At 43.8% G+C, this 15,548-nt stretch overlaps 1 protein-coding gene across 1 annotated transcript in view; it reads right to left on the minus strand.

The window, feature by feature from the left end:
* CALN1 (calneuron 1) overlaps positions 1–15,548 on the minus strand; it is a 529,437-nt gene that overhangs the window by 63,263 nt on the left and 450,626 nt on the right. Inside the window, exon 4 of the mRNA XM_073575115.1 lies at positions 13,801–13,957. Within this exon, the coding sequence (XP_073431216.1) occupies positions 13,801–13,957 (157 nt within the window). The remainder of the gene's footprint in view (positions 1–13,800; positions 13,958–15,548) is intronic.

The raw sequence follows: 15,548 nt of genomic DNA on the forward strand, positions 1-15,548 counted from the left end.
GGACCCGGCCAAGGTACAGGCCATTTATGATTGAGTTCAGCCCACTTCTTTGAAGGCTCTCCAGAAGTTTTTGGGTTTTGCTGATTTCTACTGTAAATTTAAAAGTAATTTTCCTGGTATTGTTAAACCACTGACTGATTTGACCAAAAAGGGTGCCGATGTGGTGAATTGGTCTCCAGAGCCAGTCTCTGCATTTCAGGAGCTTAAGCGGAGATTCACTTCTGCTCCGGTTCTACGGCAACCTGATGTCTCACTCCCATTTCAGGTGGAGATAGATGCTTCTGAGATTGGTGCAGGAGCCGTTTTGTCCCAAAGAGATCAGGTAACTTCTAAGATGAATCCCTGTGCCTTCTTTTCTCGAAAATTTTCCCCATCTGAACGTAACTATGATGTGGGGAATCGGGAATTGTTGGCCATGAAATGGGCATTTGAAGAGTGAAGACATTGGTTGGAGGGAGCTAGACATCAAGTTGTGGTCCTCACCAACCACAAGAATTTGATTTATCTTGAATCAGCCAAATGCTTGAATCCTAGACAGGCTAGGTGGGCCTTGTTTTTCACGCATTTTAATTTTGTGGTCTCTTTTCTTCCGGGAACTAAGAATGTTAAGGTGGACGCCCTTTCCAGGAGTTTCTTTGCGGATTCTCTTGATTTGACCAAGCCTACTACCATTCTAAATGAGGGTGTAGTTCTTTCTGCCATCTTTCCTGATTTGAGACGTGCCCTGGAGGAATTTCAGGAGGATAAACCTGAATGATGCCCTATGGGAAAATTGTCTGTCCCTGACCAGTGGAGGAAAAGAGTATTGTCTGAAATTCATTGCTCTGCGTTGGCTAGTCATCCAGGTATCTTTGGTACCAGAGATTTGGTGAGACGGTCTTTTTGGTGGCCTGCCTTATCTCGTGATGTCAGGAATTTTGTGCAGTCCTGTGGGACTTGTTCTCGGTCCAAGTCCTGTTCTCGTGCTAGTGGTTTGTTGATGCCCCTGCCAGTGCCTCCTGAGGAAGGAGTTTTGTGAAACTTCTAAATGCGTCAAATAAAGACCACGGTAATAATAATTGTTCATAGTGATTTGCAGAGCGAATTGTCTGACCTCTTTTTTTCCTATCCTGCATCTTTTATTTCGGTCCCTCGTGGATCTGTGGTTTCTGCAGCAGCGAATCCTCCATGCATATTACAAGCTCCATCTGGTGAGTGTATTATTTTTAAATTGATATACCTACACTGGATAATGCACTATTGCGCTATTTCTCTTCAATAGTATCCCTAGGTGTCCAACTTTGAGATGCAATAACTAAAGGTCGCAGAGGAATTAGGGCATATGCTGGTTTGTTCAGCCAGGTATTGCTTGACCATCTTTTAAAACTTTTCCCTCCTTGTCAAAAATACCCAGTCATCAGAGCATGGATGATTTGAGAGTGTCAGGAAATTGGCCCAGGCCTTTGACAGTGCACCCCTGCCTCTGCTGTACTTGGCGTGTGTCTCTCTCACTTCTCTTCCTTGGTTGGACAAGACAGCTTGCCCCTGCCATTAGCGTTTTCTACTCCATTCAGTATTATGACCACCACATAGTGCGCCATACAGAGTAATGAGGCCCATATATTTCTCCATACAGAATCATTGGTCCCATATAATGTTCCATACACAGTATATGATGAGCTCCACATAATGCTACAGTACATGTTGTTCACCACGGATGAAGCTCCAGTGTCTTATGGGCCCAAATAATGCTCCATATATAATGGGCCCCAATTCTAATGCTCCAGTGTATAATAGGCCCTGTAAATGCTGCTCCAGTGACTGATGTCCACCTTTGGAATGCTCCAGTGTATGGTGGGCCCCAGATATCATTCTCCAGAGTTTTGTGCTCCCCAAAAATGGCTCCCAACCTTTAAAACAATTAAATAAGTCTCCTCGCTAGGGAATCCCTGTACTCTGGACTCCTCGTCGTCCCCATCTTCCATCTCTCTGCACTTGGACTGTTTAGGCAGAGGGTGTACAGACGTGATGTCATCGCACTCTTTGACCAGAATGTCACTGTCAGGAAAAGTGTTTGGTTTCCGGGGGCAGTATGGTTGCAAAGCTGAACCTTAAAGGAATGTCCAGAAGGGCACCACCAGGAGTGGAGCCTGCGGCTTATTTGGACTCAACACGGGCAACCTCAACCATGCCATCCACAAAAAAGCTGCACGGATTGCAAGCTTAATTCCGTTAATGAACGAGACTCAGGCATGCCCCCGCGGTCCGCGTCCAGCTTACTAGAGGGACTCGCGAGGCTCTGGCACGCGAGATTGTCCAATAACAGGTCTGTCATGCCCTTACATGTCTGGGGCTGCACGCGTGCTACAATGGAAGGACAAGCGTGTATCGCTTACAGGTGCGGATAACACGCTGAACCCCGTTAGTGATGGGGATCTGGGATTACAATTCTTCCCCGCGAACAAGCATTTCCCAGTAAGTGCAGGTCAACCGTAATTCCGGAATTAGGCCTAAACGGCATTCCAGAAAGAATGTGAAAAAATTAAGTGTCCAAACCACAGGTGCTGTAGCTTGCTTAACAGCTGGGCTCCTCTGCTGAGTAGCACTCAGTTCTTACATAAACAGGCGGCATAGCTTGGTTCACGGGTGGCCAACTCTGCTGAGTAGCATGCACAGTTACTAGGCCCAAAGTATTAAGTGGTGTAAATGCAGTCAAAAACTGGTTCTTTCATAAACAGGCGGCATAGCTCGGTTCACGGATGGGCTCCTCTTCTGAGTAGCAGACACAGTTACTAGGCCCAAAAGGATTTTCAGGACAATATGCGGTAAAAAATTATTAGAAACACACACGGTGTAGCTCCTTCACAGGAGTACTACACCGCTGGCTACCAGACACCGCTACTATGCCCTAAAACTGTCTATTATATTGAAAACCATTATTAATGTGAAAAAAAAGATACGCTTTTGCTTAACGAAACGTTCTCGAACAGCCGAATTTTAATCAAAGTGTTGTAGTTCGACGAATGGATCTAACACCGCCCAAAACAGCTAGAATTTGAACTTGGCCAACAGTTCCACTCAAACACAACTCAACTGTAATCAGGAGGCAGACTCAGACAGTCTTAGGCACAGTATGGATTCGACAAGATTGCAGAAAGTTGATAAAGGGTACAGTATCACCGGATAACAGGTATATATAGCATAGTTTAAACATTTAAAATCTCTGTGTTTATTTCCGGAGTACGACAAAGACACTCACAGCCTCAGTATGGATTAGACAACAATCTAAAAAGTAGAAAAAGGAAATGTTTTTGAAGCGTACACCAGTATGCACTGTTGGGGTATTTTTAAATCTTCATATATATTTCTGTCTCAGTAAGACAGTCCAGACTCACCGCAAGAGGAAATGAGATGGATAAAAGTACAGACATAAAGTCGAGTGATTGCAGAAATTTAGGAATTACAAATCAGGGGAAAAACTCCCGGGAGAATTCTCAGAGGCGATGCTGACCCTCAATTACTTTGTGTGTGGAGACAGCGAAAACAGTTCTTTGTGAAGAAAGGGTTGCTGTATCGCAGTACCGTTAATCCCATCACCGTTACTTATCTCCATCAAATTTTGATCACAGGGAGAAATGTAGATATGGTCCTCACTGCCTATCATGATCTGTTAGGTAACTTTGGAGTGCAAAAGACAGAAGCCACAGGCTGTAGGCGATTCTATTGGATTGGCATGAGAGGGCATATTTAAAAATGTGGGCAGGAATGTAACACGTCTGTGAGTAGGAAAACTGTGAAAGCTGATGATAAACCACCACTGCATCTCATTGTGAGTCGACGTCCATAAGAAATGGAAGCCATTGATCATCTGAAGCTAGAGCCCGGCCAGCAGGACAGGGCATAGCAACGTCTTAACTATCATCTATCAGTTCACCAAATTTGTAGTGGCAGTCCCAGGGAAGGATTTGACAGCCTAGACTACACAGCGGAGGAGCAGGGAGAGGTAAATATTTCAAATACTGGGGCCCTGCCAAAGCAAGGGGGGCCCACTCGTAGGCGTCGGTACTGGCACTGGGCCCCTCATAGTACGCCGGTGTGTCTGACGGCGGGTGTGTACCCCCACCATCAGAGACACTTGATTGCACCATGAGGGACCCTGTGCCAGTGCCGGCACCCAAGAGTCGGCCCACACACCTGTCCAGAGCAACGGCACTCGCACGGTTGCGTGCGCTAGGTGGTGACCCCGGCTATGGGGGGGAGGCAGCCCAGTTAGGGAGGTTTAAAAAATGGCATATGTTGATGTTGGACATTCAGCAGCTGCAAATGGAGGAATTGGAGAAGTCCAAGGAAGAGGAGGACAAAAGCGAGCCATTTTTCTGGCAACCTATGTGTCATCAGGGGAAGGTGGGACAAAATCCTTTGAAACCCATGCATGGTTCATTTTAATGAAGGTTAGATCATGAACATTTTGGGTCGACAGACGGGTCCTTTTTTCTGTCAGGATTGATCCAGCAGCACTGAAGACTCTTTCCAATAGCACACTAGCAGCAGGGCAAGCGAGCTCCTGTAAGGCATATTGTGCCAATTCAGGCCAGGCATCCAGTTTAGAGGCCCAATAGTCAAAGGGGAATGACCTGTGAGGGAGAACATCGATATGGGACGAGAAGTAGTTTCTAACCATAGTTGACACCTGCTGTCTCCTGTCACTTTCAATTGATGCAGTATTACCAGTCGTGTAAGCGGGACTTGAAAAATCAGTCCACAACATGGTTATGAAACCACTGTCTCCAACGCCACTTCTGATGTGTGCACCACGAACACCTCTTGTTGTCCCCTACGGCTCGTTGGAGAACCATCACCACTGCTGTGTGCTGGGAATACCTTAAACAAATGGTTTACCAGAGTTGCTTGTTTGTTAGCCAATATTAGCTCTAGGTTCTCCTGTAGCATGATGTTTTGGAATTTGCCTTTATAGCGTGGATCCAGGATGCTGGCCAACCAGTAGTCGTCATCGTTCATCATTTTGGCAATGCAGGCGTCACTTTTTAGGATCTGCATGGCATAATCTGACATGTGGGCCAATGTTCCAGGTGTCAATGATGCACTGCGAGTGCTGGGTGGAGGAGTACTTTCTGGCAAATCCACATCCCTCCAGTCACACACAAACCCTGCACCAGACCTTGCCACGCCAACATTTTCTCTTGCCCCACGAGAAGCATCCTCCTCCCCTAAATAATTATCCCCATCATCCTCTTCCTCTTCTTCCTCCACCTCGTCCAGGAGAGGTCCCGGAGCAGACAATGGCTGACTGTCATCAAGGCTTCCCTCCTCCTCTTCCTCTTCCTCCTTGGCTGCAGACGCCTGCTCCTTAATGTGCATCTGCATGAGCAGATGCATAAGTGGGATGCTCATGCTTATGATGGCATCGTCTGCGCTTACCAGTCATGTGCATTCCTCAAAACACTGAAGGACTTTACAGAGGTCTTTCAGCTTCGACCACTGCACACCCGACAACTCCATGTCTGCCCTCAAACCAGTCCCGACGCCTGCGCACTGCAGGACTCTGCTCTGCCCTCAACAGGGCAGAGCAATGCGCCTGCGCCGGAGCCATAACAGGACGGGAGAAGAGGATGTCATTGCATGAAGAAGGGAGGCGCCGGACGGGACGGCAACAACCATCGGACTGGACCGCCCACCTCGGTGAGTATAATATAACATGTTTTTCTTCTCTTTCAGGTTACATTGGGGGCTTATCTTCAGCATTACAGAATGCTGTAGATAAGCCCCCGATGTCTATGCCGGCAGCTGCAAGGCCAAAAAAAGGGTGACAGATTCCCTTTAATTTTAAAGTGCAGTGGAATAAATTGGCGCTATATAAATAAAATGATTGTTATTATACAGTAGTCAAATTAATATACTTGTGTAGATGCCTGTTTTTTATTAGTTAAAATCACTCTCTGCGGTTAATAAGAAAGTTTTTATTAGTGCAAATTTACATTATTTGTGATTAATGCATACAAAAATCACAGAACAAAGATTTGCCTTCAATCCATATTTTGGGGCAGGTCTGACTGAACAGAATGTCAGATCTCCTTCTAAAGTCAGTTTAGTTACAGATAGACTATGAATTCCTGAGGCTGGAAGAAATTCAAGATTCCAGGGGGTCACCATTTAGATTGAAGTATTAATCTTATGTCTAACGTGAATTTTTAAATTTAGGTATTCAGCAGCTTAGCAGTTACAAAATTCAATGTGTCCAATTCTTATATCCTTTATATCTTTTATACGGCCTACAACTTCACATATAGGTCTTATCTAAAACGGGCATCATTCCAATTATCCTGCTCGCACGGCACCCACAGAAGGCAGTTTTATGGCCGGGGGAGCAAACAAAAAGCCAAAGGTGGCAGCGGCGGGAAAACCAGGAGACTTCCAAGATGACGTTGCGGCGTTCACTACAGGTACCCAGACAGGGAGAGTGGCAGCCATACATGCAGCGGAGAAGCTGGCAGAGTACGCCAGGGGATCAGAGGGGAGCTTCCAGGCCCCATACAAACAGCTGCAGGAGAAATCCGATTCCACACAGATTAACTCCCAAGATGACATTAGGGAGAATGGGAGGAGTAGTGCTGGCTCCCATCCACCGCATTCCTGTACACAGGACAATACTGCAATCTCAGCCACAGAGTACAGAGCCTACACTGAAGAACATTCTAACTGCTGTAAATCATTATGGCACAGCCATGTCATCCATCAGTACTCAAATAGGTCAAATTAAAGAGGAAATCTCTGGCATGGGGCAGGGCCTCCAGAAAGTTATGATCGCATGGCAGCCTCAGAAGGGAGGATTAGTGACCTTGAAGATAAAATGCCACAGATATCACAAGTTTCCCACAGGCACGAGCAGCAACTGTCAGCTCTCTTTAACAAGGCAGACAACATGGAAAACAGGCTAAGAAGAAATAATGTAAGAATTATCGGGGTGCCAGAGAAAACAGAAGGAAATAATCTGACTGAATTCTTTGAGAAATGGATTCACCAAATTTTTGGTGCTGAGGTCCTGTCCCCACTTTATGCTGTGGAACGAGCCCATAGGGTTCCTACTAGACCACTTCCGCCAGGGGCTCCCTCAAGGTCAGTTTTAATGAAATTACTCCACTACAAACACCAAGATGCCATCCTGAGGGAGGCCAGAAATAAGGATTCTATAATGGTAGATGGCCACAGAATATCATTTTTTCCTGACTACTCCATTGAAATATCAAAAAGGAGAGCTCAATTTACGGCGGTGAAGAGGCGCCTGAGGAACCTGCAAGTTTCATACTCTATGCTGTATCCGGCTAGGCTCAGAGTGGCAGCTTGGAATGCAACATTCTTTTTTGAAAATCCTAAAGATGCTTCACATTGGCTGGACATGAATCAGCAACGGCTTAGACAAGAACAGTGACTGAAATATATTTGTTGTGGCATATGTCATCTAGGATCATTAGTTCAGCCATTGTCATTATAACATAACCACTATGACTGTCTACTTTGATATCCATTACTCGGTCCCGGTGGATATCTTTAAATTCATATTGCTTCATTTCCTGTTTTCAGAGCTGTAGGCTCGGCTCCATTCTGCGGTTTCAGGATGGACTGGTGCTCTTACATTGACTTTTTTGTCATGTTGCGGTTGCAGTTTGTAGTGTGGGTAAGGGTGGGAAGGGGTATGGTGGTTGTTGTTCTAATCGGGGTTTTTTCTTTTTTTATAATTTTTATGTGCTGCTGATCTTAGTGCTGCTCTCAGATGCCAGGAACAGGTGGGATCAACCTGACAGTCATATTTGCTTATACCATTTATATGTCGGTATGACATAATGGGCAAAGTCAACTTTCTTTCATGGAATGTTCGCGGTCAGGGGGATGCTACTAAAAGGGCGGCAGTTATGGATTATATTAGACCCCATTTTCCTGCAATAGTGTGCCTACAGGAGACTCATCTGGAACAAGATAAAATATCATTCTTGACTCGTGCATGGATGAGCAATGGGTATCACTCAACATATTCGGGTTATTCTAGAGGAGTCAGTGTTTTAGTCCATAGGTCTATCCCTTTTGTATTGATTGCATCTACAATAGATCAATACGGTAGATATGCATGTATTCACTGTAAAGTTTTTAATACGGAATTGTTATTGATAATAGTATATATTCCTCCCCCTTTCAACAATACTGTCATGAAAATTATAGCTGGTATTATTGGAAAGACCCCTGTGGTCCCGGTGATGTGCATGGGGGATTTTAATAATATCATTCACCCATATCTGGATAAGCACAATGCAGATGCAAGCTTACAACATCACCCTGATTCTAAATTTGGGGAGATGGTGGTGGAGCTCTCATTGTTATATCTGTGGAGAATCAAATATCCTAAGTCTAATCAGTTCTCGTGCTATTCTAAAGCGCATAATACTTTATCTAGAATAGACTTGGTCCTGGGTTCGGAAGAAATATTGCACATGATTTACAAAATTGCATATTTACCCAGAGTACTATCTGTTCACTCTCCCATACTAACAAGTCTTAACCTCCTACCGGGTTGGAGTCTTTCTCGCAATTTGTGGTCATTCAACCCTTTCTGGCTACAGATTGCAGACATAGAGCCGATCTCGCTTGCCCTCAAACATTATTTTCGAGAAAATGGTACTGGTGAGGTATCACTTAATATGATATGGGATGCTATAAAAACCTGCTTGAGGGGGACTTTAATTCAGGGGGTCAGCAGATCAAAGACTAACTTTAATCGGTTTGGAGTATTTCTTAGGGAACGAGTCCAGGCGACAGAGCATAAATGCATATCACGAGATTTGTTTGAGTGGAAGGAGGTACAAAAGGTGTATGACTCTCACATTAAAGAAAGAGCTAATACCAAGAGATTATTTTCACAGCACAGATTTTTTGAAGAAGGAGAGAAGGCAGGCCAATTCTTGGCAGTAATTTCTAGGGCACAGAGGGGGAATTCATTTATTGGAGCACTCAGGGATCAAAATGGAGTATTAGTTAATTGTCTTGACAAAATTTTAACAATTTTCTCTGAATTTTTTAAAGAGCTTTACAACTCCAAGTTACAATATAATAAAGAACAAATAATGTCTTACATAGATGGTATTTCACTGCCCACACTTTCAGACACAGACAGGATTTATTTAAATAGTCCATTACAGTTGGAAGAATTACAAGACGCGGTTGCTTCTATGCCCAATAATAAATCACCGGGTTCAGATGGCATACCTGCAGAAATTTATAAAAAGTTTAGAGATTTCTTACTTCCCCAGCTCCTTAAGACTTTTCAGGGGCAATCCGGGACTGGCTCTCTATCCCCATCAATGCAGGAAGCTCTAGTTGTAGTTATCCTTAAACCAGACAAAGATCCTTTAGTGCCTTCTTACAGACCTATCTCTCTGTTGCCTACAGATGTTAAAATTATTGCCACGGTATTAGCCACCAGACTGAACAGAGTGATATCTTCCCTAATCCATACAGATCAATCTGGATTTATGCCCTCCAGATCAACTGTGGTAAATATTCGATGGTTGTATCTTAATATACAATTACCGGCCTACAACTCGGGAGGTAGAGTGGTCTGCTCTCTTGATGCAGCTAAGGCCTCTGATTATATTGAATGGCAATTTCTTTGGGCTGTACTACATAAATTTGAGTTTGGGGATTCATTTATCTCTTGGGTAAAGCTCCTATATTGCTCTCCTAAAGCAAGAATTAAAGTTAATGGCCGTCCCACTACTCCATTTCACTTGGGCAGGGGTACCCGACAGGGATGTCCCTTGTCACCATTGTTATTCGCTATGGCCATTGAACCCATGGCAGCAATGATTAGATCTAATCCAAAAATAACAGGGTTTCAACGAGGGGGACTAGAGGAAAAGGTTGCCTTATATGCCAATGACACATTGCTTTTTCTGGCTAATGCATCTCATGCGCTGCCAGAAGCCATGAGGGTAATCCAGGAATTTGGGCAATATTCAGGGTTGAGGATCAATTGGGGCAAATCAGCACTTCTACCGGTGGATAATACGGCTAATACATCCAATTATAATTTTTCAGGCCTACGGGTGGTCTCACAATTTAAATATTTGGGGGTACAGATTTCCCCGAGGGTCAGTGATTATGAGAGCCTCAATTTTCTCCCCATTCTTTCTAGGTTTAAGCTTAAGAAAGATATCTGGCTATGTTTGCCTTTATCGGTGGTGGAACGAACTAACCTAGTCAAAATGATTTGGATGCCTCAATTACTATATATGCTACACAATTCACCACAATGGATTCCGCAGAGATTTTTCCATAAGATGAACTCACTATTTAGAGAGCTAATATGGGGTAAAGGACCTCCACGGATCAGATTGGAACTTTTACAAAGCAATGGGGGTTTGGCTGTCCCTAACCCATGGGTTTACTACACGGCAGCACAGTTACAACACATATGTGGTTGGGATGATCCTGGGGGAGGGGGAGCTCAGCGTCAACTTTTGCAACAAGATTTTGACTTGGATAGTCTCTACGAGGTATTGGATTCGGGGGTTTTGGCACAAAAACACATGGATGCCCTACTCTGCTATTAATACACAAACTATGGATAAAAGTAAAAAAAATGTAGGATATTCATGGGGTGTCTCAATATACTTCTATATGGAATACCCCTTCCCTTTCTAATCTCAGCCACTTGGAGGGTTTTGAAAGTTGGGCCCGAAGACAAATACGTAGATTTGAACATATTGGAGGGAGATAAAATTAGAGATTTTACTTATTTACGTATGGAATTTGGGATTCAGAATTCAGAATTTTACAAGTATTTACAACTTATTCACGCGTACCAAGCAGAAAGTCTCCTTGCAGGAAAATAAATGCAACAGAATAAGATTATACAGCGTATTGAAAAATCTACAGGAACAGCTGGGATGATTTCTCATTTCTATTGGGACATACTGCATTTGGTGCTTCTGAATCATCCTATACGTGCGAAGGAGAGGTGGGAGTGAGATATTGGTCCTACTGAGGAAATTTGTGGTCAGAAATATTAGAAAGAGTTCCTGGACTCCTGCTGGGAGAAGCCCACCATTTGTCACATTTATATGTAATTCATCAAGTTTATCGCACTCCCAAGTGTTTATTCGATATTGGAGTAAAGGCTCCATTACACTAAACGATGCACCAGCAATCCCGACAATGATACGACCTTGTCAGGATCGCTTGTGCATCGCTACATGATAGCTGGCGAGCTGCCAAACAGGCAGCTTAACCAGCGATCAGCACCAGCGAGGATGCTGGTTTCTAAGGTACACATCAGTTTACTAAGTGACGCACGTCACTTAGTTACCCAATGTGTACCATAGAAACCTGCGTGCTTGCGCCGGGAGCTGCCAGCACGCAGGTTTCTAAGGTACACATCGGGTTACTAAGTTACGCGCGTCACTTAGTAACCCGATATTTACCTTAGATGCCAGCTCCCAGTGCCTGCTTAGAGCGCTGGGAGCCTCGCTGATCATTGGCTCCCGCTGCCACATGAAGCGATGCGCGCTGGCCAGCCGGAGAGCAACGATCAAAAAACGGCCGTGCACGATAGTGCACAATCAGCGTTACCCAGCAGGGGGGCCGATCGCTGATCCCTGTCACACACAGCGATATCACTGGTGAGATCACTGTGGCGTCACAAAATCAGCAATCTCACTAGCGAGATTGCTGTGTGTGATGGGGGGTCTTTAGGCCCGATCCTCTTTGTCCAAGGCGTCGAACAAACACAGCCACCCTACTGCACACGCTATGGCCATGTCCAAATCTTGAAGCGTTCTAGAGAGGAGTAATAGGCATAATTAAGAGAGTATATTCGGTTGAGCTGAGCAAAACCCCCTTTGTATGTATCCTAGGATATATAGAAGACTTGCCAACAGAAGAGGTCAGGAAGTTAGCTGTATCTAGAATGCTTTTTATGTCCAGAAAATTAATAGCCCAGTACTGGATCTCCCACCAAACCCCCTGAATTGCAGAATATGTAACCAAAATTAACTGGCTAGTTAATTAAGAACAAGGTATATATCGCAAGAGAAATTCTATTTCCAAATTTGAAAAAATATGGGCGTGTTGGATTGATCGGTCTGGTCTTGCGTCGAGAGAGCTGACCAGGTTCAGGTTGGGTCTATCTTAATATGAAGATATAAAGTTGGAATAAGATTTGACTCTGACAGATTAGAACATGTTAATTCGATCTGTCTTACAATAAGGAGACTTCAGATATGTAGCTCTTTAACAGAGACTTATATTAACCTGTTATTGTGATCTTCCTTTGTACTATTGTAGCAATTTTGGGAGCAGCACTATATGTAATCAGCTGTACCATTTTACCATTAAAATATTGATTGCATTGGGTTTGTAAACTGGGGGGAAGGGGAGAGTGGGGTTAGAGGTGTATGTACCTTTATTGCTGGTTGTTGTTTTCTTTTTTGTTTTTCCTTTTTGTATTGAAAATCTCAATAAAAATTACTTTAATGAAAAAAAAAATACTGTTTTATTCCATTAAGCGTGAGAACGAATTATATAGCCAATCCATTCATTTTTGGAATGGCCAAATGTGTTACTGTGGATTAATCTTGGGTGGATCCAAAAATGTTATTACTCTTTTTTTTTTACTTTAGATGTTGCTTCAAAATAAAAAAAAATTCTAGCCTCTGCTTTGTGACCACAGTGCCTGACTACTGAGCTGGACTGCAGTTACCTAAAGATAATTAATATGAGGTGGTCATACATACTAGACTGAGGTTGGTCAAACCTGCCCATTTCAATGGCACCTGGGAGCCACCTAATGGGGAAAAGAATCAAGTACAGTAAGTTGAATTTTAACAAAATTAAGCCTTTGTTTTTAAATTACTGTAGATAAGCCAATGCCAGAAATGTTTGACAACTTGGCCTTTCTTAACAAGGATTTAGTTAATTTCATTTTTCTCCTCTTTACAAAACACTTTTGACTTGTTGGCATCTACCACCTACCTAGTTCTAGTCAGTAGATTGATTTCAGTAATGTCAGGGTTACACACAAAGAATAACGGCATATTGAATGGATCATATAGATGTCGACAAACTATGCATAGCTACGTGCATAGATAGGTCAGATGTCCCAACAATGTATTTCAAAACACAGATAATCAACAGAGATAAAGGGTTCACTTATTTTGATATAGTGCAGCATGTCTGCTGAAAACAGCCATATGTAACATACACAAGACATCCCTTAAGGTACTGTCACACTTAACGATGCACCAGCGATCCCGACCAGCGATATGACGCGGTTAGGATCGCTGGTGCATCGCTAAGTGGTCGCTAGTGAGCTGCCACACAGGCAGATCTCACGAGCGACATCACAGGGGTCGGGGGGTTGCTACTTACCTGTCAGACGAGGCGATCCTGACGTCCTCCTGCCCGCATCCACTTGTCGCTCGTCTCCACAGCAGGAAGCCCAGCAGGAAGCTGACGACGAGAAATGGTCCAGGACGTTCTCGCTTGATCAGCGATAACCAGCAGGGGAACGATCGGAGGTAAGTATCAGACATAGCGATATCGCTAGCAATATCGCTATAACGTCACAAAAAACAGTCGCTTAGAGTGACAGGCCCTTATATACTCTGTCTTATCAAAAGTTCACAAAATCAATAGTGGAAGGATTTGTAATGGCATTTGTCATTTGTAATGATAATTAGAATTTATAATCTGATTAGTATGGTTGCTAGAATATTTTATTGTATACAATTTAAGTAGGCAAATATTAATTCTTACCTCCTTCAAACTCTGTTTGACAGTTTCCAGAATTTTCATTTAAACTTTCCTCTTCATTTATTATTATGTTTTCAATGTCCTTCATTGTTAAATGATCCCGAAATGCGTGGTAAAGAATGTGCTTTAATTCCTCCAGTGTTATTCTTTGCATGTCAAACTGCAGAGAAATAGTTAAACATATATTTTAGCAGATAAATAGCATGTATTCTTAGGCTGTGTTCACACGGAGCTTTTATCAGTAGTTTAGGCAGATATAACAGACAAAAAGCACTGCATTCAACACTCTCCATTAAAATGACAGAAGGATGCAACCAAAAGGATCCAATTATGCTGTTATCTTAAATTGCATTTGCATTATTTTGTCCGAAGAGAAGACACAACTTTAGTGCAGATGAATCCTAATAATGACTGATGTATTTTTTTGTGGTGTTTGAGATGATTTATCAACTAACATCTATAGATGGCAGATATTACCATGACTCAATAACCAACAGGCTATTGGTTGTGAATATTGGATATGTAGGTTTCTGCCTGAAGGCTTGTAGGTAGCTGAAATTCATAATAAAATAAAAGTCCAGGTTTGACATGAAAGTCTGCAGTCACTCTATGTGATTGTGAGGCCTCACTCAATTCAGTTGTATTGAGCAAAGCAGAGCTCATCTAATCAGAATGTGGCCATGAGTATGCATATTGCATAATTACAGTCACATGACTGACAGCTCCCGGCTAATACTGACAGTGCATATTGTGCACGATGTGGCACGGGAAAGAGAAATAGAAAGCCTGATTCTTCAGAAGGAAGATAGTTTAGTACGGAATGTAAGGAGAAGAGAACTAAGGACTAGAGTCAGAGCAGAGCCCTTCCTCAAGTTTGAAGCGCATGGCCGGGTCCGGTCTCCGAGGCTGTTTGTGAAACTAATGTTCCAGCAGCAGACACCGGAGGAAAAGGAGCTGTGACCACTCTATTCCCACAAAAGACTCGAAGACATGGTGGCAACCTATGTGTGAGCCGGGACATGATGGATGGAGTCCCCGAAGAAGGCTACAGTCACTTGTCAAGCGAGTAGAGTTCCAAGGAACATCTGAGAGGAGGAACTTGGGTTTAAAACACAACTACAAGTACTTCAGTATAAGCGCTAATGGGGAGATGTTCAGAACAGGCACACGAAAGGGAGAGCTGGAAAGGTTAATTCCATCTGATTGGGAGTTGGCTGAGCCCCTGATCTGGAGACCGCAGCATTGAAGCGGGCACCTGTCTGTGCAAAGAACGCAAGTAAAAGAACTGGAACTGCACTCAGTTGTCTCATTGCCTTTTTCCTGCGCCAATCCACTCAGCACTGCTATATCTCTGTGCCTAACCCTGCACCATCTACTTCTCCTCATTTGCCAACCTCATCTACTCTGCCCTGGGACTGCAGCCCTACCTGTGGGGGGCTACAGCATCATTGCTGCACCACACCATCTGTCCCAGAGAAGCAACCCTGCAGCGCTGGTCAAGTGACCAGAAACCACAGGTGGCATTCATCTCAATGACTTTATCCCCATCACTCTACCCCTTTTACACTGACCGCCTGAGGCCACGGACCGGGTCATTGCCGCTGTGACATCTCCCGTTGAAAGCAACGGGCCCGGCACCGAGTACCCCACTGCCTCTGGGGGCAAGTCAGAAGCTTATCAAGAACTCCTATGCTTGTCCAATAATAATGCCAAGACATATTAGCTTTATTATCAAAGGAATATACAGCCAG

Source organism: Dendrobates tinctorius, unplaced genomic scaffold (genome assembly GCF_039654945.1).
Source record: "Dendrobates tinctorius isolate UK_male_01 unplaced genomic scaffold, ASM3965494v1 ptg000007l, whole genome shotgun sequence".
NCBI classification, from domain to species: Eukaryota; Metazoa; Chordata; class Amphibia; order Anura; family Dendrobatidae; genus Dendrobates; species Dendrobates tinctorius.